This window comes from Rhodamnia argentea, chromosome 9, assembly GCF_020921035.1.
Source record: "Rhodamnia argentea isolate NSW1041297 chromosome 9, ASM2092103v1, whole genome shotgun sequence".
Classification (NCBI taxonomy): domain Eukaryota; kingdom Viridiplantae; phylum Streptophyta; class Magnoliopsida; order Myrtales; family Myrtaceae; genus Rhodamnia; species Rhodamnia argentea.
This window is the reverse complement of record NC_063158.1, coordinates 24263738-24290071: the sequence shown is the minus strand read 5'-3', so window position 1 is coordinate 24290071 and position 26334 is coordinate 24263738. Positions and strand designations below refer to the sequence as shown.

Sequence of the window (26334 nt, the reverse complement as noted above, 5' to 3'; positions counted from 1 at the left end):
TTTATAAAATCCAAAATATTATTAAATTATAATGAAATATGTCAATGCCAGCACCGATCGTGCCATGTAAGATGACTGGTGTCCACGTCAGTGATTTTCGGATGAAATTGGTGCTAATGTAAAATCGTTTATGATTAAATTGATCAAATTAAAAGGTTTATAATTGAATTGGTATAAATACAATTTGTTTAGGACTTTTTCGGCACTTTTCATCACGTGTGGTCCTAAGCTTCCGAGTAGTACCTGAATCGAGAGATATTCAAATGGTGCCCCACGGGCCATGTTGTGGATTACATAATTCGTAGCGTCAGAAGAGGGTGGAAGTAAGAACATCAGTAGAAGGCTAACTCTGCCCTCGCGTGGCCATCCATAACACGTGGCGCACGATGCATGGATAGGCTGTGCAGGATCCAGACACTTCCATCTCAGGCGGCTCCAATTACATGGCCATCAAATGGCATGCATCATTCCGCGGTGGACAAGCCGGCCGTGCAACGTTGTACCGATCTGCTCGTGAATCTCATGGCACGTCTCTGTCGCACTCCTAGGATGACTCTTTCCGTTGACTCCGATTCAACAGGAGAGGGCAGTGCTGACACTCCCATGCAAGGACAGTCCCATTTCACTATTTTTGCCAACTCAATTGGTGGTGTCGAAAGTGATTACGTAACCATTTATTCTAAGAATAGGTACGTGCGATTTCGTCACATGAAACACTAGTCGTTTCTTTTCTTTTCTTTTTTTGAGCTTTGAAAAAGCTCGAGAGATATTTCGAAGGGAGTTGTTATCCCGATAGTCCGACAATAATGTCATTATTTCTAATTCCGCGATTTTTTAATTAATGAGTGCTTTATGTAAAACACGCGGTGATAGCGTGTGGATTTACGGTCAGAAATAACTGACAAGATTGTTAGGATCACTAGGGAAGCATTTTCCTATTCGAAAGCATTGAAAATGATTCCGCGTTTTATACTTTGGAAGCGTTCGGATGTCATATCTTAGATGCTAAAATGATAGGAAAGAGAAGTGTGATACGAATGGAGGGAGAGAACGATGCATGCAGATATAGATATTTACAATGTTTCTTTTGATTCTTCATGTACTTTTTTTGGAATAAGTGCACTAGAAGTTTTAAAACTCGTCACGAAAATATAATGAAGTCCTAAAACCGTCAGAAAATGTAATCAAGTTCTAAAACTTGTCACGAAAGTGCAATCGAATCCTAAAACTTTCAAAAAGTGTAAGTATGAGCTAGAACTTGTCAAATTGATCTAATTAAGTTCTTCCGTAATGGTACTTTTTGAAAGATTTAGAATTCGTTTTGCACAAATTTTAGGTCTTGATTATACATTTTGAAAGTTTTAGGATTCCATTACATCTTCATGATAAGTTTTAAGACTTAATTACACTTTTTCAAAGATATAGGACTAAAGTGTACTTTCGTGATAAATTTTAAGACTTTCAATACACTTTTCCACATTTCTTTTGATTGTACATATCTGTGATGGATATTTTATGATTGCGATACCTTGATGGTTATCTAATAAAGCCTATAAATAGGCTCATGTACCATTTATCAAAACACCGTCCACGTAACCGATTTCCGATCAAAATTGATCGGATGAACTGAATTAATACAAATGCAAAAAGTGTAAAACTTAATTGATACAATTAGAAGTTTTAGGACTGAATGGGTAATAATTTAAATTATTTAAGGCTTTTTTTGTTACTTTTTCCTATGTTTGGTTCTGAGCTTCCGAGTGAGTACCATTTCAAGAGGGGTTTTTTTTTTTTTTTTTTTTTTAGGCCAAAACGACCTAGAGATGTTCGAATGTTGCGCTATAGGTGAAGTGAGAATATCAGTCGAAGGCTAACTCTTCCCTCTCGTGGCAATAGCGTGTGGGGCACGACCCATGGAGAGGGTAGTCAGGTGCTATACGTTTCCATTCCAAGCAATTCCAATCACGTAGACATGAACTGACAAGCAGGTCGTCCAACGTTGGATCGATCCGCCCGGGAATCTTTGTGGCACGTTTTTCTTTCACGCTCCTAGGATGTCTCTTTCCGTGAATCCAATTCAACAGGACACGGCAGTGCTGACCTTTCCATGTGACGGATAACCTCGTTCCAGTACTATTTGGCAGCTTATTTGGTCATGTCGACATTGATTGTACTTGAAACATTAGTTTTCTTTTCTTTTTTGTGGTCTAGAACAATTTAAGAGATATTTCAAAAGCATTGAGAATGGTTCCACGTGTTGTGTTTCGAAAACTTCGGACGCCATATCTCCGATGCTAAAATGACGGGAAAGAGAAGCATGAGACGAATTGGAAGGAGACAAAGAATGGAGTTCCGGCAGTGCTTTCACTTACGAGAAATGAGGGGGGGTCGTGGTGTATATCGTCATAGATATTTGTAATTTTTACCTTTGATTCTCTGCATCTCTTAAAATTGTGTTATTTGTGCATATTTGTGACGGATTATGATTTATATTTTACTATTGTGATACCTTTTGATAGTTCTTTAATAGCGCATATGAATAGACACATGTACTTTTTATCAGAACACATTGAAATATACAGAAATTTCACATTTCTCTTCCGCATTTTTCTTATCTTGATGTAAGCGTTAGGCGATCCTGAGGAAGCTTTGAGTGCATCAGTTGCACCTCGAGTGTGCTAATTCTCAAGAAACACTTTTACTCAAACAAACCGAGGCGAAGGAATATTCCAATTTTCTTTTCGTGCGACCCACACGCTTGGGTCTCTTTCTAGTCTCGAAGGTATGGGGACTTGAAAAATCTGTGAGCTTCGAAGAGAATATTTCCGAAGGGAAAAGTTCGAATCTTCGTTTCGCGGCGAATGTCTCTTGACCCAGAAATGTAGGGACCTAGCTAGAAAAGCCTTTGAGCTCAACGGAGGATATTTGCGAAGAAAAAGTGCTGTATAAATTTAGTTTTTATAAACCAATAACATCGTATCAATGCCCGTAGAACACCCGTAGTGTCATAATTTGTGTACGATGTCATTTGATTGCCATAAATTTTTTTTTCCGCTCACTTAGCGGTTACATCGGAATAAAATCATTCATTTCAGTGCCATATCCGGCAAATCGTCCTACGTGAACTTTTTATTTAAATTTTCAGTGATTCATGGATATAATAATAATAATAATAATAATAATAATAATAATAAAATATATTATTATTATTATTATTATTATTATTATTATTATTATTATTTATTTGGATTTATTTTTATTTTTATTTTTTGCTTTGTTTTTTTTTTTCCTTGATCGGCGATGGTCACTGACAACCCTCGCTACTCGGCCAGCTGCCGGTGAGGTGACCGGGCAAGGGTTTTGTGGCCGGCGAGCGCCAAGGGTACGAAATGCAAAGCACCACTCGTCTAAGTTTACGATGATGACAGAACAAGCTCGCGTGCCTTTGCTATTTTAAGGGGTCATCTAAGTTTTGGCTTTTTATGAGGTTGGGTCGTGTCACACGGCCTCGGACTCCACTATATAAACGGAGGGATCGTGCTCAACCAAATCACTCGCACTCATCCCATCATAAAACTCGTGCAAATTCGTGATCTCGCCAATCTTCACAACTTTCAGTCGCTCGTCATGGAGTACGGCACAAAACAAGCCCAGTTCCGAACATTCCCGGCGAATTCGCCGGAAGGCGTGGACCCGACGCATCAGAGAAGATCGGCCAATTATAAGCCTAACATTTGGAATTACGATTTCCTCCGGTCGCTTAACAACAAGCACGACATCGTAAGATTATAATTTGTGCCTTCTGCACTCCTAATAAGTTCGACCCCCCCTTTTTTTTTTTTAAAATTATTGTCCTCCCTAACTCTAGCGATCTCTTCCTTACATGAGCAAACACATTGGCACGTAATCATGCAAGTATTTGCACATTAGACACGCATTGATGTTTTTGGTAACTGAGCATTGTATTATTTTGCTATGCATGACATTAATAAATGTCATTATCGGTTAAGCCTCAGTTAGCTTTGCGGAAAATATAACTTTTTTTTTTATGGCAAATGTTTTTCAAGAAGTCATTTTTTAGGAAAATAACAATGTTTTGGGGTGTTCGGCTGAAATATGGAAAAAGGACCCGGAAAATATTTTCCATCGGTTGGTACAGAAAATCATATTTGATTTTCCTTCGTGCACTTCTTTTAATAATTTATTTTTTATTTTATTTTGTATATATAAAATTGGACTTTGTAGTTTTTATTTTTCTTTTCCCCGCTTCTTTGGTTAGTTGCTTGCAACGATAATGGTCGGAGAGCAATCATAGGCGAGCTCGGGCTTGTTGACGTACGTCATGGCTGGTCGTTGGGCTGCCGGCTGTTGTGGAGGCCCGCGGTCGGCGGAGGAAGAAGGAGAAAAGAAAAGAAAAGAAAAAGACAAGAAAGAAAAAGAAATTAAATAATAAAAAAGAAAGGATGCAAAGACTCAAAGAGGAGGGAAAATGATTTCCTCTCTTCAAAAAGAGGAAATCATTTTCCCCATTTTTGAAGGCTTTTTTTTTTTTTCGTTTCTAGTGATGGAATATGTTTTCCTTGACTCGTTTATTTTTCGGGAATAGAATATCAGAAAATATGAAAAAATATTTTTCTGAAAATTATTTTTCGGGAAACGAAAGGAGCCTAAATATTGATCAATGTTCTCATATATATTGGCCATCACATCTAGACTTGATCTTTAGCTAATCGATTATGCGCGTACTAAAACCACATCATCTTGGCCTTGCCTTGCTCTATAGATTGAAATTATCTGCAGCCTTTTCATGGACCTAACGAGTTCGACTCGAATTTTGCAGAAAGAAGGAATTAAAGAACGAATTGAGCGGCTTGTGGAGGATGTAAAGCCAATGTTATCGGAAGCAGTCGATACACTTGTCAAGTTACAGTTGATCGACAGCATGAGAAAATTGGGGTTGTCAAACCTTTTCGAGAATGAAATGAAAGAAGCTCTTGAAACAATTGCATCCACAAACAACGGCGTATTCGCCATGGAAGATCGTCTCTATGCCAATTCCCTCCGGTTTAGACTCCTCGACAAAGATGGCTATGTCGTTTCACAAGGCAAGTTCTAAACATGGAACTTTGTGAACTCATTCGTTTGAGATGTTACTATCAGGTCATAGCAAAAATCAAGCAAATTAAGGGAAATTTCCGCATTTTCTCCATTTTTTAAAATATTTTTTTCGTTTCTTCTTTTCTTTTTTCCCATTGCTTTTTTCCCCCCCTTTTTTGCCCTTCCTTCTTGCTTATGGCGAGTCTCGGGCGATGGCCGACCATCGGCCACCAGCGAGAAGGAAGGGAATAAAAGAAAAGAAAAAAACAAATGATTAAAATGCCCTCGGTTATGCCCTTCTTTAAAACAATGAGGGCATTTTAGACCATTATTTGAAAAAATCTTCACTTCAGACCCTTATTTGAGAAAATGAAGGCACTTCAGGCCACTATTTGAGATTTTCTCATAAATCAATGAAGATTGCTAGACAAAAGTTGGTTCTTCCCATACCAGTCTTAATATCCTTAGAATTAATTTTAACCAATTAATGGAGAGAATGCATGAGGAATTAGCGTAAATTATAGACATAAATTGCTCCAATTTATATACATGAACAGACAAAACTTGGCGGGAATTTGCAGCTTGTTATTACAGTGAGGACAAGTCTCGCCTAAAATCAACGATTCATGAAATTCTTTCTTGAGATAATACTAAAAAGTTGACACGTGTCGGCGTTGACTTCCAATTTGAAATCAGATGAATTAAGGAGCTTCAAAGAAGGAAGCAGCACATCGAGCGGAAGCAACTGCAAAGATGTTGAAGCTATGATAGAGCTTCTTGAGGCTTCACATCTGGCTTTGGAAGGCGAAAACATTTTGGTCGAAGCGAAAGCCTTCTCGACTAGGATTCTCAGAGAAAGAGTCTCCGGTTTGGACGGTCGGCTCCTGAAACGCGCCGTCCATGCTTTGGAGCTTCCGATGCACTGGAGGGTTCAGTGGTTCGACATCAAATGGCAAATCGGCTTGTATGAGCAACAGGAGGACAAGCAAAGCAATCTGCTGGAGCTTGCCAAGCTCAATTTCAACATGGTCCAAGCCACACACCAAAGAGATCTTAGAGAGATATCCAGGTAATTTCAACACGCTCAAAGCTCAATCATCTGTACCAGACATGGTGTGATTCTCACAGCTTTCGATTTTGATTTGTTGCTTCGGTAATTTCAGGTGGTGGAGGGATCTGGGACTTATCGAACGGGTGGACTTCACGAGGGATCGGCTGGTCGAAAGTTTCTTGTGCGCCCTCGGACTCTCTGCGGGACCATGGTTCAGCTCTCTCCGGAAATCTCTCACCAAGGTCGTCATCTTCGTATTGGTGATCGACGATGTCTACGACCTTTATGGCTCGTTGGAGGAGCTAGAATGCTTCACCGCTGCCATTACCAGGTTGGCCACGTGATGCCTCCCTATCTCTTCCTTTCGTGTTTGTTCAGTTCATCTTCTCTAACCGGAAAGTCCAATGCTTCTAGATGGGACTCGGAGCAGATTCAACAGCTTCCCGAATGCATGAAGGTCTGTTTCCGAGCGCTTCGCGATGTTACATATGAGATTGCCTATGACATTGGCAAGGATGAAGATTGGCATCAAGTGCTACCACATCTCACGAAAGCTGTAAGCAAAAAACTGTTGGATAACTACATATCCATGCATAATTAATCATCTCCGATTGAATCTTCTTTTTCCCTTATTTTTCGCAGTGGGTTGATTTTTGCAAAGCGTTACTTACTGAAGCAAAGTGGGACAGTACCGGCCACAGACCATCTTTGGAGGAGTACTTGAGCAATGCTTGGACATCATCTTCTGGACCGCTGATCATGTCTCATGCTTATTATTATGTGGGACACAAGAAATTGGAGGATGTTGCAGATTTGCTACAGACGAACAAGGATTTGATTTACAACGTGTCCGTGATAATTCGACTGTGCAACGACCTGGGAACGTCTGCGGTAATAATCAAACTTCTAAGCAAATGTTAATGTGACATGATGAACAGATTCTTAGCTTGCTGGAAAATCTTGTGGTTGTGTTCATACGGGGAAATTGAATCAAGGAGATCGATTCCGATTAACAAGTTAGATTGATTTATTTGTTTGATTAGGCCGAAAGAGACAGAGGAGATGCTCCATCCTCGGTGGCGTGTTACATGCGAGAAGCGAACGTGTCAGAGGACGTCGCTCGGAGGCACATCAAGGAGTTGATAAACCAAGCATGGAAAAGCATTAATGCTCGTTGCTTCAGCAATGCTGAGATGCCATTTCTCCGACCCTTCATCGATGTCACCGTGAACGCGGCTCGTGTTGTGCATATGCTTTACCAGTTCGGAGATGGGTTCGGTGTCCAAGACGGCGACATTCGGCGGCAAATTCTATCTACTGTGATCAAGCGTCTCCCTCTCGACTGAGATGTTAGTGCAAGTGTAATGACAGAGCAGGTGTGTAAGCTAGACTAGCTGCTGCTGGTCCAAAGATTGAGGGCTATATGCAAATTGTATCCTAGGCTAAGCAATAATTGTGTAAGTATCCCGTCGAGAACATCGGCCAAATGCCTTTTTTCAAAAGTTGCTTTTTGGCTTTTATTGAACCAGGTTCAGTGACGATTCGGACAGGAAGCAAATTGCATAACCACAACATGAGTGTTTATGTTGATGTTCGTGTCTTTTACAACAATTCAACACGGCTTTATATAACTTTGTACAAAGTATAACTGCTCACGAGCGGTTAATATTCAAAATAATAGTTACAACAGCATCTCGACCCTATAATTCCATGATGGCATTTCGACCATATCCACAAGTGATTACAACTCTTAATTGCCACTGGACATAACCATCAATCGGTATCTTTACCTTGACATCTTCACTTTGCCTTCAGTTTCTGTGTTCAACACTTTATGCAAATTAATAATGGTAGACCAATCACCATCATGCCGATAATCACATCATGGTCATTGGTAATCATAGTAGTCGACAAGCGAATCTGCTACCAATAGCTCGTCGATAGTATTATCGTACTTAACATCGAGCTATATAACTATTCAAGCCGACGTCATGTCGATTAAAAAAACTCGATCATTTTTTGATGTTACAGTTTGCAAGGGTCCAATTTCTACAAAATGTCCATCTTACCATATCGGACATCACACGAAGTAATCATGTGCGTACTTCATCCTATCCACGTGAATCACACTCTCAGAAAAGGAAAGGACACTCGTGATAATAATTTGACGGGACAATGATATAAATGGATCACGAATTTTGGCTCAATGTGCAATGTAATCCCTGAAATTTCAATTTGTTCAATGTGGTCCATGAACTTTAACCTAATGTTCAACGCGATCATTGAACTAATAATTTATTCAATGTGATTACTGAATTTTTTTTGTACATGTTCAATGTAATCCTTCCATTAATTTATGATCAGCGACAATATTGAACATTTTCACATTATACAATGTGTCAAAAATTCAGGGATTGTATTGAACAAATTAAAGATTCAGGGATCACAATGTAGATTGTGTCAAAGTTTAGGGATCACATTAAATAAATTAAAAGTTCAGAGATCTAATTGCTCATTGAGCTAAAGTTCAAGAACCATGTATGTCATTTTTCCTAATTTGACCATTTCCATTTGTTGCAAGGGTTGAATGTTGTACATGACGGTGACGGTACATTATTTTCTCAATAGCACAAAAATCGTGATGAGACCCATTCTACCGAATCAAATCAATCACAAATAATTGGACCGCTTTGGACATGGGAAAACGAATGCGTTTCCTATATTGAACGCACTGTGATTAATTCTGTCCACGGGATCGGCCAGACTACAGGAGATCAGAAGATACTTTCTCCTCCTGTTATGGGATGATTTGTGAGGTTTTATTGGTGGGATGGGATCCATTGTCCACTAACAAGCAGCCTCAGAGTCAAATGACAGTGCATTCATCGGCGGCACTAGAAACGGCGAAAAGGTTAAATTGTGTCAAACATTTGACCTTCACAACCTTCAGCCACTCCTCAGTCCGAAACTTTGATTCTGGGGTCTTGACTTGAAAGTTTGTCATCAGGTCTCAGTTGCTGGAAGATGCTTCTTCAAGCTGGTAGATATGGGTTTGATGCTGTATTGACATACCGGCGCAGTCAAAACTATAAACAGGAAAAAAAAAAAAAATACGCAACTCAAGTCTTAAAACTTATCACGAAAGTGCATGTACGTACAAAATCAACCTCCGTCAAGCTCGTATTGATTTAAAAAAAAGCATCCAACTCAATATATTCAAGTTGAAATCAGATGACAGACCATATTGAGTTGACTGAACTTTAGTCATATCTGTAAGAGATAAGTGCACTCCAAGTCCTAAAATTTGTCACGAAAGTGCATTCAAGTCACCCAGCGCTACATAGGACAGAGAAAATAATAAAAAAATCATGTCATCATTTTTCTTTAGCCCAATTGGACGGAGCTAACAAAAGATTTGAATGCATCAATTTGACAAGTTTTAGAACTTAATTGCACTTTTTGCAAGTTTTAGAATTCAATTACAAACAAGTTTTAAGACTTTTGGTGCGCTTATTCTATATGTAGTTACCTCTAGCTCAACAATGAAAATTTATGAATGTGTCTCGGGGCTTTGTCCCCAACTTTTGGCTTCTAGCACGAAACCAAAATCCAGGACACCAACTGTAAAAGGGGTGGCGTTTTGCTTCATGTTTATGATGCATGTCTTTTATTCAAAATGGGAAAATGTCACAAATGATCCACGAACTTTGATCAGACGTGTAATGCGATCCATGAATTTTTAATTTATTTAATGTGGTTTATATACTTTAATCCAATGTGTAATAAGGTCTCATGAACTTTTAATTAATTCAATGTGCTCAGTAAACTTTTGGTACATTTACAAACTAGTTCTTGGATTACATGAAAATGTTTAATATTGTTCTTCCATTAATTTGAGTTTATGAACAAGATATTTTCATAGAGTCCAGTGACTAGTTTGAACATGTACCAAAAGTTCAGGGACCACATTCCACATTGGGCTAAACATGAACCGCAATAAACAAATTAAAAGTTTAGGGATCATAATGCACATTTGGTCAAAACTTAGGAAATATTTGTGTCATTATCCCATGATGAATTTAAGTTTGATATCTAAGTCGACCCTATTGCAAACACGTGATACTGTAAATATTCGTATAAGTGTTGACTGTTGCAAACCGTAGTACTTTTTTTTTTTTTTTATCGAAAGTAAATTTTCAATTAATAAGTAGAATAATATTCGAGAGGTACATAAAAGACTTTTAAGCTTAACAAATCCAAAATAGCGATGGAACAAAGCAAATACCGATGTTTTAACCACCTCAGATAAGAGAGATCATACACTCCTACAAATAAAACACACACACAGAACAGAACCTTTGCTTCTTGTTCCCTCCATTGTCTATTTATATGTTATGACCCACAATTGTCAGAAAGGTCTTTTGACCACGCATAGAAATCAGATTCTCTGGCCACTTTCTCAGTTCCCACTGACCTTCCCATATCGGGTACTTAGTCCAACTCTTTCACTTAATTCCCTCGTTGGAAAAGATCCCAAAAGTTCCAGCTCTTTCATATGCAGAACTTTTTTCATGAAGCGGTAAAGTTCTGTCTCTGAAGGGGTTTTTAATTTGCAGTCTTCATCTCCAACAATGGAAAAATGCTGCATTCTTGAAGTAGATGTCAATGGCCTTGAGACTTTCCTGGTGGACAAGGTACATGCTTGCTCTGCTTTCTCTCTCAATTATCAGTTAATCACCTCTCTGTTCTTATGACCTGCTTCAGTTGAAATTCTTTTGATGTTGCTACTTGTCATAGTTTTTACTGTTGCAATTGGGATTTGGCTTTCTCGAACTGTGAAGTCACTCTGCTGATGAGATGGATTTCTGCTTAATCGATGGATTCCTGTTTCTTGAGAAAAAATAATGTCTCTCCTAAATTTGAGAGGCCTGTCACACTTTTTGAAGTTTTTCAAGTAATCCCTGTATTGGGTTTGAAAGATTTAGACCCTCCCGAATTGACTTTAGCATTATTTTTTTCCCTTTCCTTTCCCCTTTCTTTACCCTCTCTCTGTTTTTTGTCTCTTGTGCAGAAAATTATGGCATCGTTTTCAAGTAGGCTTAACAGATTGTTTGGTCAAAAATCAGGAGCAGAAAATGGGAAGCTGAAAGTGATCTTTCATGATTTTCCGGGAGGCTCAGAGGGTTTTGAGCTCATGTCAAGATTCTGCTACAACAACGGCAAAGTCGAGATAAACCCTCATAACATTGTCCTATTGAACCGCGTGGCTCGTTTCATGGAAATGTATAGCGACGAAGCACCGAGTAATCGAAATTTGGAGGAACGAATCAAGAGTTCCCTCAAAGGGATCAGCTACTGGCCTTGGTCCGAACTACTAGCATCTCTGAAACAATGCCAGGATTTATTACCTGCTAAAGATTCGTCTTTTTTGGTACAGAAAATTGTGGACTGCATAACAGAAAGGTTAGCTTTGCCTACTGTTGAAAGCTCGTGCACGTCTTCATCGGACAGTTCATGTTACCCTCGTTCAAGCATGGATAGTGTCAAAAGCAATGGCTCTCACATGGCATGGTGGTTTGAAGATCTTATGTTCTTGGAAATTGATTGGCTAGACAAAATAGTGAGAGCAATGGTATCAAAAGAACATGACCATTTTGCCATAAGTAGATTCCTCCTCTATTATCAAAAGTCGAAATCCGTCGGCGCCACGGTCATCGAGAAACGCAGGATTTTAGAGGGCTTGATCTGTCTGCTATCTTTGGTGGATTGGGACTCGAGCACCATCTCTTGCAAATGCCTCTTCGAGCTACTATGCCTCGGACTGAGGTGGAGCATAAGCATTCGTCACAAAGAACTCTTGGAGAGCTTGATCGGCTCACGGTTCGACCAAGCGACAGTCAATCATCTGCCCATTCGATCGCCTAGGGGAAAAAAGTATGCTTATGATGTCAATTTGATCATCAGGATCATGAAAGCATTCTTGCACAAAGGCGATCAACTACCCGCGGGTCGGCTCAAGAAGGTCGGCCACTTGATTGACTCCTACATGGGAGAAGTAGCTGCCGATTTGCACGTGAAGCCCACGACGTTTGAAGAGCTGGTCTCAATCTTGCCGGAGACTGCAAGAGACTCTCATGACAGCCTATACAGAGCCATAGACATCTATGTCGAGGTACCATACTTCGACAGCACATTCTCAAAGCTTAATATTTAGTACAACATTCAAGAAAGTTACAGACCGCTGAGTGCTATAGCTAGATCGCTTAATTTTCACGGCGGAAACATCATTTTCGTATTGGTTTCTACCTTTTTCTTGCTTATTCCGACAAATTCTATGTAGATGCTTGAGCATTTCCTGTATAAAATGCTTATCAGGAGAGAATTTGTTTTGCAGGTCCATCAACAATTATGTCCACAAGAGAGGCTGAGAATATGTGCTGCGCTAAATCACGACAAGCTCTCTGCTGGAGCTCTAGGAGACTTAGCTTACAACGCAAATTTTCCACCCAAAATCACTGTCAAAGCTCTGCTTATCCTGCAAAATAAGCTCAAGAACCTGGTCCCGGCAACACGAGAGAATGCCAGCGATAAGATCAAGGGAAAGAGGAAACCGCACAATAGCTGGTGTTAGAGGGAGTTCACGAGTCGGTGCGATCGCAAATTGCGAACTCGGCGAACTTGATTGTCTAGCCAGTGCAATGCAGGCATCTCAATTGCATATCACTGTGTTCAGAGTTAGGAGCTTTTTTCTTTCCATTTCTTTGTGCTTTTGTTGGGCTAGTCATTCTAGAATAGTAAAGTTGCTTTGTATGACGCTTAATACTTATCACTGGCGTAAATATGTCGTATCAATTTCACTATTTAGTGAATTCTGAGATCCACACAAATCATCTCAGAACTATAGAAAACAGAGGTCTTCTCATATCATATCCTCGCCAGCGAAAAAACGACCTAGGCGCTACCACATTAAAAAAAAAAAAAAAAGGGCACGAAATCTACAGAAAGTCTAACAAATCAGATGCTCTCCTCAACCAAAATCATAAGCGTGCCGGCTCTGATACAATGTTACTGCAAGTGTGGAATCAATTTGAATTTTCAACAACGACGATTTCGTTGCTCAGATTCAAAGTGAAGAAATAAACTTGAAGGGAGATCGAGAAATTCAAGAGGACAAGAAATTTCTTAAGAACAAAATTTCATTTATCAAGACAAAATTTGAGAACCCATGTCCTTCAATTAACCCAATACCATGATTAATGGGACAATTTACTAATGCAATGAATGGATGTTTCTAAAGAATATTCGTAACGTTTTGCGAGTTCCTGCTCATCACCGACCGCGGAGAACAAGACGCTCGTTTAGGGGCTCATTACAAAAGACAAGTCCCAGAAACCGAAGGATTTCGGACTTTCTGAATTTATTATTATTATTATTCGTTTGAATTTTTTCAATTATTATAAGATTGACCCACAATTTTGAGTGATGGCCACAATACAAAAATACGTCACCCCTCTTTTCTTTTCGTCACTCTCAAGACAGAATATATGCTTTGGGTCTGTGTCAAGTTTTGGCTCTTATAGAGGAGTGATTTTCTTATTTTATAATTCCTTTGCTTCATTGTGGCCAGAAAGACTATAATCCTATCATTTTCCATCACACAAAACAAAAAAATGGACTTGGATTCATGTATTTTTTTCGCTTGACATTCGTATCTTGCTTCAATGAGTGAATTAATCACATTCTGAATATTACCTCGCACGGCATTTTTTTTAAAGGGACGAAGACTTTTTTTTTTTTTTTTTGCTAGCTCGATTTTTGGTGATTGGGTCGTCTCTTTTCATCCAAGGAAGAGGGCAAGGAAAAGGCGGCATAGATCAAAGGGTCTTGGTCCTTTTCGCGGTCTAGTCCCAATAATACACTGCTTGGTTACAAGTTCACTTTACTCATCTCGATCCCTAATGTCGATTCTTATTGCAGAAATTTATTGAGAAAAGTTTCTCTTATCAATAAACCGATTGCACTCATAAGAAGAAAACCCAATGTTGACTTGAGACGTGTTATCTTTCTTTATCTAGTGTGTTTTTTTAATAATAAAGAAGAAACCATCTGTCTGATAACTTCACCACGAGGTTTTTTATCTTCGAATGAAGCGTGTCTCATTGTTGATGTATGGAATATCTCAAAGTATATATTGCAATGAACTGGAAAAAGAAATAATCGTAAAAATATTCACAAATACGAAGTATATTCATGTGATGAGAGAAGGAAATACCATTGTTAGATTAAAGAATTTGGACAACATGACAACATCCACCGGTGAGCGTGAGCATTTAATGCAAGTTTTGAAACTAATTACAGCAGCCTCAATTCTCAACGTCGTGGACAAACACCATCGATTTTTGCAAATGTACAGTTGCTTGGGCTGGCGGAAATTATAAAAAATACTAAGAAGAAAGACATCTTTGATCTCTGTGATTTTTCAAGTCTTCAACGCCCTTTTTGGAAGGTGAAAGCATTCAATGGATGGTAAAGTCGAGAAAGCTTTCTCTCGAGGCAGTTTAGAACTTGATGCATGACCATTGCCCACTTCGATTCTCTCAAAAACTCAATGTCTGTCCCTAATAGCTAATAAATTATTAGAGATAAGTAAATAATTAATTCGGGATACATGTTATTTATGTTCTTACAATTAGGAAAATTTGCGACTTTTAAAACCCTGATCGCAATGGACATTGCCTTGTAGAATGTAGTATTTTCCATATTTTGTAACTTAGAAAATGTAAATGAGAATTGTAGTATTATTAAATGAAGGGAACCGATCCCAATAACATACGCAGCGGATTATATGGAATTAACAAGCCCTATAATCATATTGAATCACCGATCGGAAAAATACATCATAGAACGGACGTACCTCATTTTCTGCAGATTAAATGTTCACAATGCAACGAGAGAGTCCTTCGTCCGTTTGATGTTCGGTAGAGATTCGTTGTCGTTTTCCTTCTTGTTCTCACTTTTTCTCTTTGTACAGTGTGAAAGGATGTATCGCAAACCAATTCAGAATGATCACACAGATAATAGAAGAAAATTAGACGACGCACGGTTTACCCAAGTTCACTCCCGAATAGGGCTACATCCCGCAAAGAGATTTCACTATGATTTAGGTTTACAACCATACAACTCATTACACTAATCAGCCAAAAACGAGTAAATATATATGCCATAAACGGGCCCAAAATCTAAACTTATCCGAAATCCCTTTAATCCATCAACAAATGGGTCAACTTAAACAAAAGCCCAAAATCGTTATTGTTTTGGGCGCCGCCCCCGAATCCCCGCATTCCGTGCGCAGGGGTTACATGTCGTCGGATCATTCTTCAGTTTCCCTAAGCTCATGTAGGCGTGCCCGGTATGAGAAACAAGAGTCCCCGAAATATTTGCCAACTCCAACACGGTGAACGTCCGAAACGACAACTCTACGACGTAACGAAGAAATGCGATTTTTATTCATGTTCAAAAAATGATAACCGCCTGGTAGTTATCCATGTGGGAAAGGGGTGTGGTGGACCACGGTACTTACCGTATACCCCATAAAATTCAACATCTCCCGTTCGCCCATGATGGGCTACCTATAACTCTCACTTGCCCACGAAGGGTTAACAACTCTCATTCACCCACAAAGGGTTAAACATAACTCTCCCTCTCTCTTTTTTGTAAAGTTCATATCAACAAATAATTTGTGCGCCTAGCATACTGTGAGAGCTCATTGCCATACATTCGTTGGGAGTATATAGCAGCTTAAAAAGGGCATATTAACTTAGAGTAGATTCAGTATGCGGACCCTAGATCAATCACTCACATTTACATAATAACTTTCTTGATCTTCTTGAGTACTCAAATACAATACATTGTATTCACAATCATGATTAAACTCAAATAATCATAATTGATCGACTTGTGAATACAAAGATTGAATGTGACATCAAAATAAATTGATCTTCCTCTTCCCTTAAACCTCTCAATCTTAGTTCAGCTCGCTTTTCTAGAAATGTCCCATTAGATCGAATCAATCTCATGACCATTGTCAACACTCTAAGATAACGAACACTGAAGAAATCTTGAGAATAAGTAAGAGTCGTGAGGGACTTATTTGAGGAACTTTTATCCTCAAGAGTCTTACACGGCTATAGAGTTGAGATCAAAACTCTTGCCAACTCTTCTTGGTCGTCTCATGCATACGTAATATGAAGTACGTATTACGATATTTTCTTCTTTCCCGTGGAGTGTATATCTTTCCACTTAATACAAGACAGATGATAGTTCGGGCATGCTCAATGTCTAACTTGAGTTCACAAATCTACTCTCTTTAAAAGAATCCATGAGAACTCACATCCGGCATTAAAGACAGATAAAATGAAATATGTGGGCTATTTCACTTTCAGGCTTGAATGTCGTAATTAGAAAAATGATCATCATTAAAGCTCGTTTATTTCGCAAAAAATAAATGATCTAAAAAATTATTATCGCCTGTAATGATTAAAATAATTAGTTAATGAAAACAATTTTTATGATTGATAACACTTCATGCCCAAACATCTTTCAGGGCTATTGAAATATTTTCTGTTCATTTATTTTTATAAGCATATAAGTGACCGTTCTTAGGAAATTATTTTCCAAATTATTCATCTTTCGCGGAATGTACGCAACCCAAATATGCACGATAAGAAATTATTTGATTTACATCATATTAATTATATATATATCCCGAGGAAAATATATTCATTTGGATTTTGCAATGTATCCTTATTTGATTGCTTAATGATTTCCCTGGAATTAGTCTTTAACACTTAACCGAATCTAAATATGGACATCTTTAACTGTTAGTTCAATTTCAGTGCCTGGTGGAGAATCTTAGACGAGGCCGGACAAATGGGTAACGAAGCTACTACTACAAAATTGGTGTTAGAGTATCCAAATATAAAACCACGGTTTTGTCTACAAATTAAATGTATAGAACAGTTGTCAATGGTTCCACAATTTTTTTCAATTTGTTGTCAGTAATCAACAATCGAAATTAATAGAAGTCATGAAAAGGAAATTCGAACTTCATTACTACATTATTGCAGAAAATTCAGTTAAAAGAAAAGATAAATAGTAACAAAACAGAGATAATGGAATTAAATTGTTTTTAAGAGAAGAAACGTATTTTCCTGTACGGTGTGTTTATAGTTCCATCTAAAGAAAATGACTTGTGGGGTACCTACATCACATATGTCATGGTTTTTTGGTTCACGGACGGAGTAGTTTCTTCTCATGTGGTATCACTGTAAATATCGGAACAATTAACAAACCTAAGTACGCAGACAAAATCACTTACAATTAGTGTTGTGAAAAATGAACGACGGATTTTGAATGATGGAACACAATAGGACTAGAAAAAAAAAAAAAAAACCAATCGCAAATTTATGTGATTCGGTCGGTATGACCAACTCTATGGCGAGAGTAACATAGGATTCCACTCTAAATCAATCAATCCAATAAAGATTACAACAATACTCGAGTCACTAAATCCTTTTAAGTGTTTCTCAAACTCCAATTACACTAAATACGTATACAACATATATTCCTCACAGTTTCTCGCCAAACAATATCTCATACAAGGGAATGTGGGAATCTTACCACAAGATTTATTGGTTTCAACGCACTTGCAATTATGGGTGAGCACCGATCTACGATAGACTCGGGAACTAGTACGTAACTGATTTTGGTCCGGTTTTTTATTCTAAATTTTTAGAATGTATTATTATAGGTTCGGCATGCAAAACCGGAATACTGGACTGAGATAGCCATAATTCTCTCTTTTTACTCTCACATCTTGGATTTTTTTTTATTGTTTATGTCATTTTACGAGTTCATATTTTTAGGGGTTGTTGCTTTTGGTGGATAGAGATTTCTGTTGTTGCTTTAACTTTCATTTTGGTTGATTAAAGGATGAGCTGGACAATCCCCAATTACTTTATATTTCTGTTTGTTTGTAGCGGTATTTTAGTTCTCAACGTTTTGTTGCACTACTTTTTTTGCCATAACCGCTACTTGTCTCGGTTGTAGAAAGGAGATGTTTTATTTCTCGCTGTTTGATAAACTATTTGGCAAAGTTTGTCTTTTCATGAAATAAAAAAAATGAAACCAACAACAAAAAAGGGAATTGGCCGGTTTCCGAGTAGACCCTAGAATCGAATTAGAACAATAGTTTTAGTTCCAGAAAAAAAAAATTTTTGTCGGAAAGAAAATTTTCATTTCACATGGAAGAAGAGGTACATAACTTCAAGAAAAAAACACGAATCCAACAAAGCAAGTAAATCTGAAAAATGAATCAACTTAGCATAGTCTGCATAGATTTGCTCATTTTACAAAGATGAATCTATTATAGCATCAAAGCACAAACGGTAACTGGTCATCGATTCTCGCATCATCAACAAAGATGAGTATGCGTCGAAATTTTCCTCTTCAGTAGCTACAACTTTGCCAAAAGACAACACCCCCTAGGTTCGGCTTCCCAATATCATCATTGTATAGAGACAACAACAATACCAAGTTGAAAGAGCACAAAAAAAGTCGTGTAAATCCTAAATCTATACCTAGATTGAAATAGAAGAGCATTAAAATATAGATCTAGCTCTAGATCAGGAGAGAATAGTTTCAAAGAAGATACCGGTTGAACACAAAATCACTTCATATAAGCCGAATACTGAAGGCAGTAGCAGATTAGTCTTGGAGACTTGCGGAGTGCTTGACTTACGAAGCGAGCAACGAGACCCAGAGTGAACAAGTGGATTCGGGAAGAGCAAATTCTTCCGAGGTACTCACGCTTCTATTTTTTTATTTTTATTTTTGGCAAAGCTCACGCTTCTATTTTCGGAGTTCACAATACAAAACTCTCCATTTCTGTGGAGAATGTACAACGAGAAAATCTTAGAGGGAGAGAGAGAGAGGGAGGTTCTCCCTCAGAAAAGGGACCGGAGAGAAGGAAGGGCTCTGCAAGTATGAGTGATGCTTGATTGAGGTTTTTAGGGTTAACAAGTTAAGTTGAGGTACCAGAAATTGGGAACTAGTCATAACACGATAGGTTTTAGTTTTAAACCTACCCACCCTCAAATCAGTCTACCATACTTGCACGATTGATTGTTACTGGCAAAAACTACTATGAACTAACTTCCTATTATATATTATGTATTGTTTGGATCCTAAATAGGAAATACCCTTAAAAGAAAACTACTTGGATTGCTTTTTTTCTTTTTAGACTCTAGCTCGAAACGTTCAACAATTAAGAATAGAGAAAGAGAACAAACATATCTTGTAAAGTCCTTACCACAGAGTGGTCAATACATACCAAACAACTTGACCAGCACAATTAACTATTTTCACAGGATTGCATTCAAAAGCGTGGGATTAGGTAGAGTCATGCTGCTGTGGTCTCAGCCTTGCTGCTTCATGAGAAATGATAGTCCAATAATCAAACTTTCTTTGAGAAAACTTAAATATAATCATATGAAGGAAAAAAAAGAGGAAAAAAGCTAGAGAAATTGGGTGTGCACTGATCCCGGTCCAACTGGGGAAGTAAATCAGATTGGCCAGGTCTAGGTGGTTTATGGGAAGATCTATCCGATTCCCTGTTCCACATAAGAAACCAGACTAGACCGATAACCGGCCAAGATTTCTTAATGTTCTTTTTTATTTTGATGCAAACCCTAATTAGTAAATTACCTTTTCTTTTAATGTTGGGAAACTCCCACCTGTCAAGAAAAAAGAAAAAAAGAATCATCGATTCTAGGACTGGGTGGGTCGATTTCTGGTTCCACAAACCGTGAAACGACCCTACCCGGTTCAATTCTAGGGTAAGAACCGACCCACCCTAGAACCGATCATCCCCAATTTTGAAATGCATGCTAGAAAAAATTGCAACGGTTGATCTCTTTCTCAATATGTTTCATAAAGTTGCCTAATTTGATAGATGTTTTACTATCTATTATTTTGACAAAGTAAACCTGATTTGTGCTTAAAACCAAAAGGTGCATATATCTAATCCAATATCGACGCGAAATAAATTTTCCTTCGTACAACTTCGCTACAGAGACTTACTGGTTACCAGTTAATGGCATTACAATTGACAGGTGCATATTAAGAGTTTTGTTCCCCAAAATCTTCGGGGGGGACGTCACATTACTTGAAAATTTTCTTGAAACTACGGAATATAATTCTCTAGCTATTTGGCTATATTACAGCTATATCCATCAACTGTTTGGAGCTAAATGATTGTCTTATGGAATTGTCAAATGATTGTCCTCGAGTGTCCATGGTCAACACGTCGTCAATGCCAATCGCTGACCATCGTATAACTAAATATAACTGCCTGCTTATGCATATGCAAATGATTTGCACTCGGGACTAAAGCTCCGTTTGTTTCGCGAAAGATTAATAATTCGAAAGATATTTTCCTATAAATAACCGCTTGTATCACTCTAAATAATTAGTCAATGAAAAATAATTTCTTTATTGATGCCAATTTATGACTAAGTATTTCTATGGATGATGAAATTATTTTCGTTCATTCACTTCTGTAAGCAATACAAGCTCTCATTTTTAGAAAACTATTTTCATAATCATTCATTTTCGCGAAAAAATCGTATTCAAACTTGCAATCAACATTACATGATTCATGTGCATACCTTGTAGAAAGATAAATATAGGTACGCGCAAAGATCAAGACTTCAGCGTGGTCAAATGTGATTGGAGTTCCGCTAAAGATCAATCTGATAGAATTATCATTAGGGGTATCTTATCTCCACTATTGATGTGACAAAGGCTGTCGTGATTGACTTCCCTAATTTATTTAAGATGTCATCAAGATTGAGCCTAACAGGACATGCGAACATAGACAACAACTGGTGAAGCGTGTACACATGTACGCTGGTTTGACTAACATTTTATCTTTCTAAAGCTAAGCATAATGAAATGAGCAAAAATAATAATTATTTAATTCTAGATTAATCGTTGTGATGAAAATCCATATGTACACGTGTACAATTTAAACATGTGAAAGATCAGTTAAATTCATACTAAATTGTTCTTGTATGAAAGCAAAGTCAGATAAAGAAATCGGCTAATTCAATCAAAGGGAACATTAGTCACTAACTTTACGTAATATCTTAGAGTAAAGCATAAAAACTAATGTCTAAGTCTCATGTGACGCACTCTACTGGTCTCATATTGAAAGCCATTGGTTATATACCATAAAAAGTCCAATTTATTTACCCTAAATAGTAGTACTAAAAATTTTTCTTTGTGTCGCTAGCACCCCTAAACTATGTCAACGGTGATATCAATACCCAAATTTGTTTAGTCACAAGAATCACCAAACTTGTACCAATTCGGGGAAAATAACCACCATCATAAGACAGTCATTAAAAATCCAAAGTGGTGCCTCCCGTGAACAACGACAGGCGAACAAAGCTAACGTAGATATGACACTGTTTTAGTCTATGATTTTTCTTTTAGTAACAATAACCACCAAACTTGTATGATCTATAAGAAATACAAGTTCATTGACCCACACTTGACTCGACCCTACCCGACCCGTACGCAATCCGAGGAAGATAAAACTGAAAAATAAGTTGATAAGTAGAAAATAAAACTGAAAAACAAGTTGCCCCACTTGAAAACCTCGAACTTGAATCTGAAGACAAGTGAATAGGGACTATACCTGGGTTTGGCTCTAGATCCATTAAAAACCCACATTTTATTGGACTTTATTTCTCAAACCCATGTCAACCCAATTAGCAAAATTTAGTTAACCCAAATATAACCTAACTCATCATGTATGGGATAATAAATGGCTCTTCAACCTATTTTGACACCTTCCAACAAAAAAAAAAAAAAACCTATTTTAACTTTAATTTTGGTTGATTAAAAGATAAGTTGGACATTCCCCAATTACTTTATATTTCTGTTCGTTTTGTACCGGTATTTTACTTCTCAATGTTTTGTTGCACTACTTTTTTTTTTTTACTATAACCGCCACTTGTCTCGGTTGTAAAAAGGAGATGTTTTACTTCTCGCCGTTTGATAAACCAATTGGAAAAGTTTGTCTTTTCATGAACTAAAAAAATGATACCAACAAAAGAAAAAGTGAATTGGCCGCTTCCCAAGCAGATCCTATAATAGGACTGGACCAATAGATTCGTTTCCAGATTTTTTTTTGTCGGAAAGGAAATTTTCATTTCACATGGAAAAAGATGTACATAACTACAAGACAAAAATGAGAATCCAACAAAGCAAGTAAATTTAAAAATGATTCAACTTAGCATAATCTTAAATAGATTTGTTTATTCTAAGAAGACGAATCTATCATAGCATCAAAGCACAAACGGTGCCGATCATTGAATCTCACATCATCATCAGTAATGAGCACATGCCAAAATTTTCCTCTTCTGTCAATACAGCTTTGCCAAAAGGCAATACATCCCTGTGGAGAATGTCGATCATGTGGTCCACAAAATCAATGAAAAAGTCTCGAAGATGAGAGAGAGAGAGAAGTTCTCCCTCAGAAAAGGTATTGGGCGGCGGTGGCAGGAAAGAGAGGAAACCCTAAGGGAGAGGGAGAAGGAAGAGCTCTCCAAGCATGAGTCATGCTTAATCGACGTTTTTAGGGTTAACAAGTTAAGTTGAGGTACCAAAAATTGAGAACTGATAATAACATGATAGGTTTTAGGTTTTAAACTTACCCACCCTCAAACCAGTCTACCATCCTTGTAATTTCTTCATGATGTAATTTATGAGCATGCTGTACGATTGATTGTTATTGCCAAAAACTACTCTAAACCAACATCCTATTTTATAATATGCATTGTTTGGATCCAAAATAGGAAATACCTTTTAAAAAAAAACTAACTGGATTGCTTGTTTTTTTTTTTTTAGGACTCTAGCTCGAAACGTTAGAACAATTAAAAATAGAAAAAGAGAACAAACATATCTTATAAAGTCTACATAATGGTCGATACATACCAAACAACTTGACCAGCTCAATTACTATTTTCACATTATTACATTCAAGAGTGTTGGATTAGGTATAGTTATGCTCCTATGGTCTCAGCCTTGCTGCTTCGAAGGAAATGATAGTCCAATAATCAAACTTCCTTCGAGAAAACTTAAATATAATCATATGAAGGAAAAAAAGAAAGGAAAAAAGCTAGAAAAATAGGGTTGGCATTGATCCCGATCCAACTGGTGTGTTGACACCTAAATTTTGACGTCCCATTAGGTGCATATTGCATAGAAAAATTAGGAACCAACTTCAATTCCTAAAATATATATATTATTAGTTAATCGCATATAGATATTAGGAGCATTTGGAATAGGATCGTACAATTGGATATTAATTGGACAGCGGCACATGAGCTTAGATGAGCATGTTGAATTAAACTCGCATTGGAATACTTCTATTGGAAACTTCAAATTGCTGAAATTTGCGCGAACAAGGAAACTTCGTTGATGAGCATTTATAACACTAGAATGGTGGTCACGTTGCACATATGAAGCAATCGGCACAATCCCACAATATTTATGCATAATCCATTAATTTGGGAAGCAAGCATTAAAAGGGGAGTGAATCAGGAAAATGAAGAGGGCGGAGAGAAATGCTGGACTGTTTCATTGCCCAAATCACGCGAAAGGGGAGGAGAGGTTCTGTCCTTTCCTTGAGTGGGTTATGTCTTACGTCTTTCACATCGGAAAAAATGGGGACCGGCCACTGATGGGGAGGGCTTATGGAAAGAAAGAAAAATTGAAAGGAAAGAAGCCCATGAAATCATTATTGGCATCATCTTGTGAGCAAATTAACGAGACTATCAAGGATTATATTGCAAATCAGTGAGATCATGAAGCGGATCAATGATTCATCGACTGTTCCGTGATATTCTCTTGCCTTCTAAGGTCAAAATTAACGCATATACAAGGGCCATTCACTGTCGGGAGGAAGAGAGGATTGATTGAGAACTCTTGGCCTATTAAAAAAAAAAAAAAAAACTGAGACGCATCGTTGAAGAGAGAAAAGAAGAGAGAAGGTTCATTGCCATTATTTTTTCACGGCCAAGAAAAGTGAGATATAGTGGGGGAATTGATGATTTCCACGCACGAATAGTGACACAAAAAGGAAAAAAAGTGGAAAACAGAGAAGACAGAGAGAGAAAAAGGGTCGTCCACAGTGAGAGTTCTTCAGAACACACTTTAAGAGATATACGAGTGAGAACCAGAAATCTCGGTGGAGATCTCACAGCTTGATACTCCGAACTCCACTATTGCGTCCTTCCCCTCGACAGTCGACGACTAGCATGCTTTGCGGACTCACTGCGACTCCTTGACCCCTGTTCTACTCCGCCTCGGTGACCAAATTTTCGTTCTCCGACTTGACAACAGCAGCCGGCATTTACTTGCGGCAATTTCCTATTTCTTTTTGCAGCGATTTCCCAATGCTGATACCTGCTCCAAGACAACTCGGCTGATCTCCCTTAGCCATCACTCACGTTGCTGATTTCCTGTGGATTTTTATACTTGTCCGCAGTTTGGAGAATTCTTTGCTTTTGCAGATTTCCTCGACGTTCCAGATTCCCTTTTGTTGAGCCATCACGCTAAAAAAAGCAGCTGGGCATTTCCCCCATTGCCCTCCACAGTGACTTGCGATAATCATTATTCACAGTCCGAGTCATCCGTCGTTAGAAATTAAATTGTTCAACTAGGTGATTACTTGATCTCATTTTAAATTCCATTTTTTTTGTACTGATATAGTTTTAGGTGATTTGAGGCATCATACCATCAAGGGTTACCGCATAATAATCAAATTTGATTATTAATTTGAGCCGCAAGACATGGGTCATCTCTCTAATAAGCTTGAATTTACCGCGGTCAATATTTTATCAAGATTATGATATCCATTAATTTATGACGCGAGATACGGATTATTTTTTTGGATATCGTAATCTTTTGCCTAAATTTCGAAATGTCATGCATTGGATTGAGTTACATTCTTATCCTATACTAACCATCCTTTTTTAAAAGGCATAAAAAAGAATCCCATGTTAAATAAGGATAATTGTAATTAGTTTTTTTTTTCATGCCACATGATATATATTAGAATAGCTGCATTTAATTTTGAATGTGCATCTCATGCATTGCATTTTAGCCTAGTTGTCATTTAAAAAAAAATTAAGTAAGATCGCATTTTTAAATTGCATGTTAGGACCAAACAAAAAAAAGGAAAGAAATCATTCGTTTTGCTTGATTTTTTTTTTTTTGTTCTTGTAATTTATCTTTCCTATTTGTCGACATTTTTGCATGTTGGGAGATAGGTTCTAAAATCAATCCAAACTGTCACCCAAACATTTAAAAAAGAAAAAAAGGATATCGAAAGGGCGTTAGGATAGTCTAGCGTAACCAAGTCCCCGAACTTATAATCACCGGTTCGTAGAAGTAAAAAATTTCTCCCAATGCTTTGCTTAGGTGTCTAATTGACTTACACTAAACAGATTAGTGGCGACTCCAAATAAAAATCTTTTGCATGAAATGATTGAACCACAAGTAGTGAATTGGTATGGACTTGGGGAGGGTCCAAGCTAGGTCTTATAACTTAGTAATCCATAAACCTGAAAAGTTATGACTTTTAGGTTGTGCCATGGTGAAGCAAATCGAATCGGCCAGGTCTCGGTGGTTTATGGGGAGATCTATTCGGTTCCCTATTCCAAAAAAGAAACCGGACTGGACCAACAACCGGCCAAGATTTCGAATTTTTTATTTTTATTTCAATGAACCATAATAAGTAAATTACATTTTTTTTTTAAAATTTGGGAAACGCCCACTTTAGACATGGCCATATGGAACCGTGGGCCCAGAACCGGCCCATTGATCGGGCCCACGGTTCCATAATTGTGGGAATCGGCCCGGAACCATTTTTTTGTACTGATATAGTTTTAGGTGATTTGAGGCATCATACCATCAAGGGTTACCACATAATAATCAAATTTGATTATTAATTTGAGCCGCGAGACATGGGTCATCTCTCTAATAAGCTTGAATTTACTGCGGTCAATATTTTATCAAGATTATGATATCCATTAATTTATGACGCGAGATACGGA

The 26334-nt window shown here is 37.8% G+C and overlaps 2 protein-coding genes across 2 annotated transcripts in view; both read left to right on the top strand.

Moving 5' to 3' along the window:
• Nucleotides 1–3563: 3563 nt before the first annotated feature.
• The window catches only part of LOC115739702 (alpha-farnesene synthase-like), an 81962-nt gene continuing 59191 nt past the window's right edge, over nt 3564–26334 (top strand). The window contains exon 1 of the mRNA XM_048285479.1: nt 3564–3780. Within this exon, the coding sequence (XP_048141436.1) occupies nt 3628–3780 (153 nt within the window). The 5' untranslated portion in view covers nt 3564–3627. The remainder of the gene's footprint in view (nt 3781–26334) is intronic.
• Nucleotides 5778–7673, top strand: LOC115739773 (alpha-farnesene synthase-like). Its single transcript, XM_048285481.1, has 5 exons — nt 5778–6166; nt 6261–6479; nt 6563–6704; nt 6791–7039; nt 7192–7673. The coding sequence occupies exons 1-5, from the start codon at nt 5862–5864 to the stop codon at nt 7492–7494; spliced, it is 1218 nt and encodes a 405-aa protein (XP_048141438.1). The 5' UTR covers nt 5778–5861; the 3' UTR covers nt 7495–7673.

What these genes read in the sequence shown, in the direction of transcription:
- LOC115739773 (XM_048285481.1), top strand. Translation starts at nt 5,862, where the DNA reads ATGATAGAGCTTCTTGAGGCTTCACATCTGGCTTTGGAAGGCGAAAAC. An exon ending in GATCTTAGAGAGATATCCAG is followed by an intron (nt 6,167 to 6,260) that starts GTAATTTCAACA and finishes CGGTAATTTCAG; the next exon opens with GTGGTGGAGGGATCTGGGAC. An exon ending in TTCACCGCTGCCATTACCAG is followed by an intron (nt 6,480 to 6,562) that starts GTTGGCCACGTG and finishes CAATGCTTCTAG; the next exon opens with ATGGGACTCGGAGCAGATTC.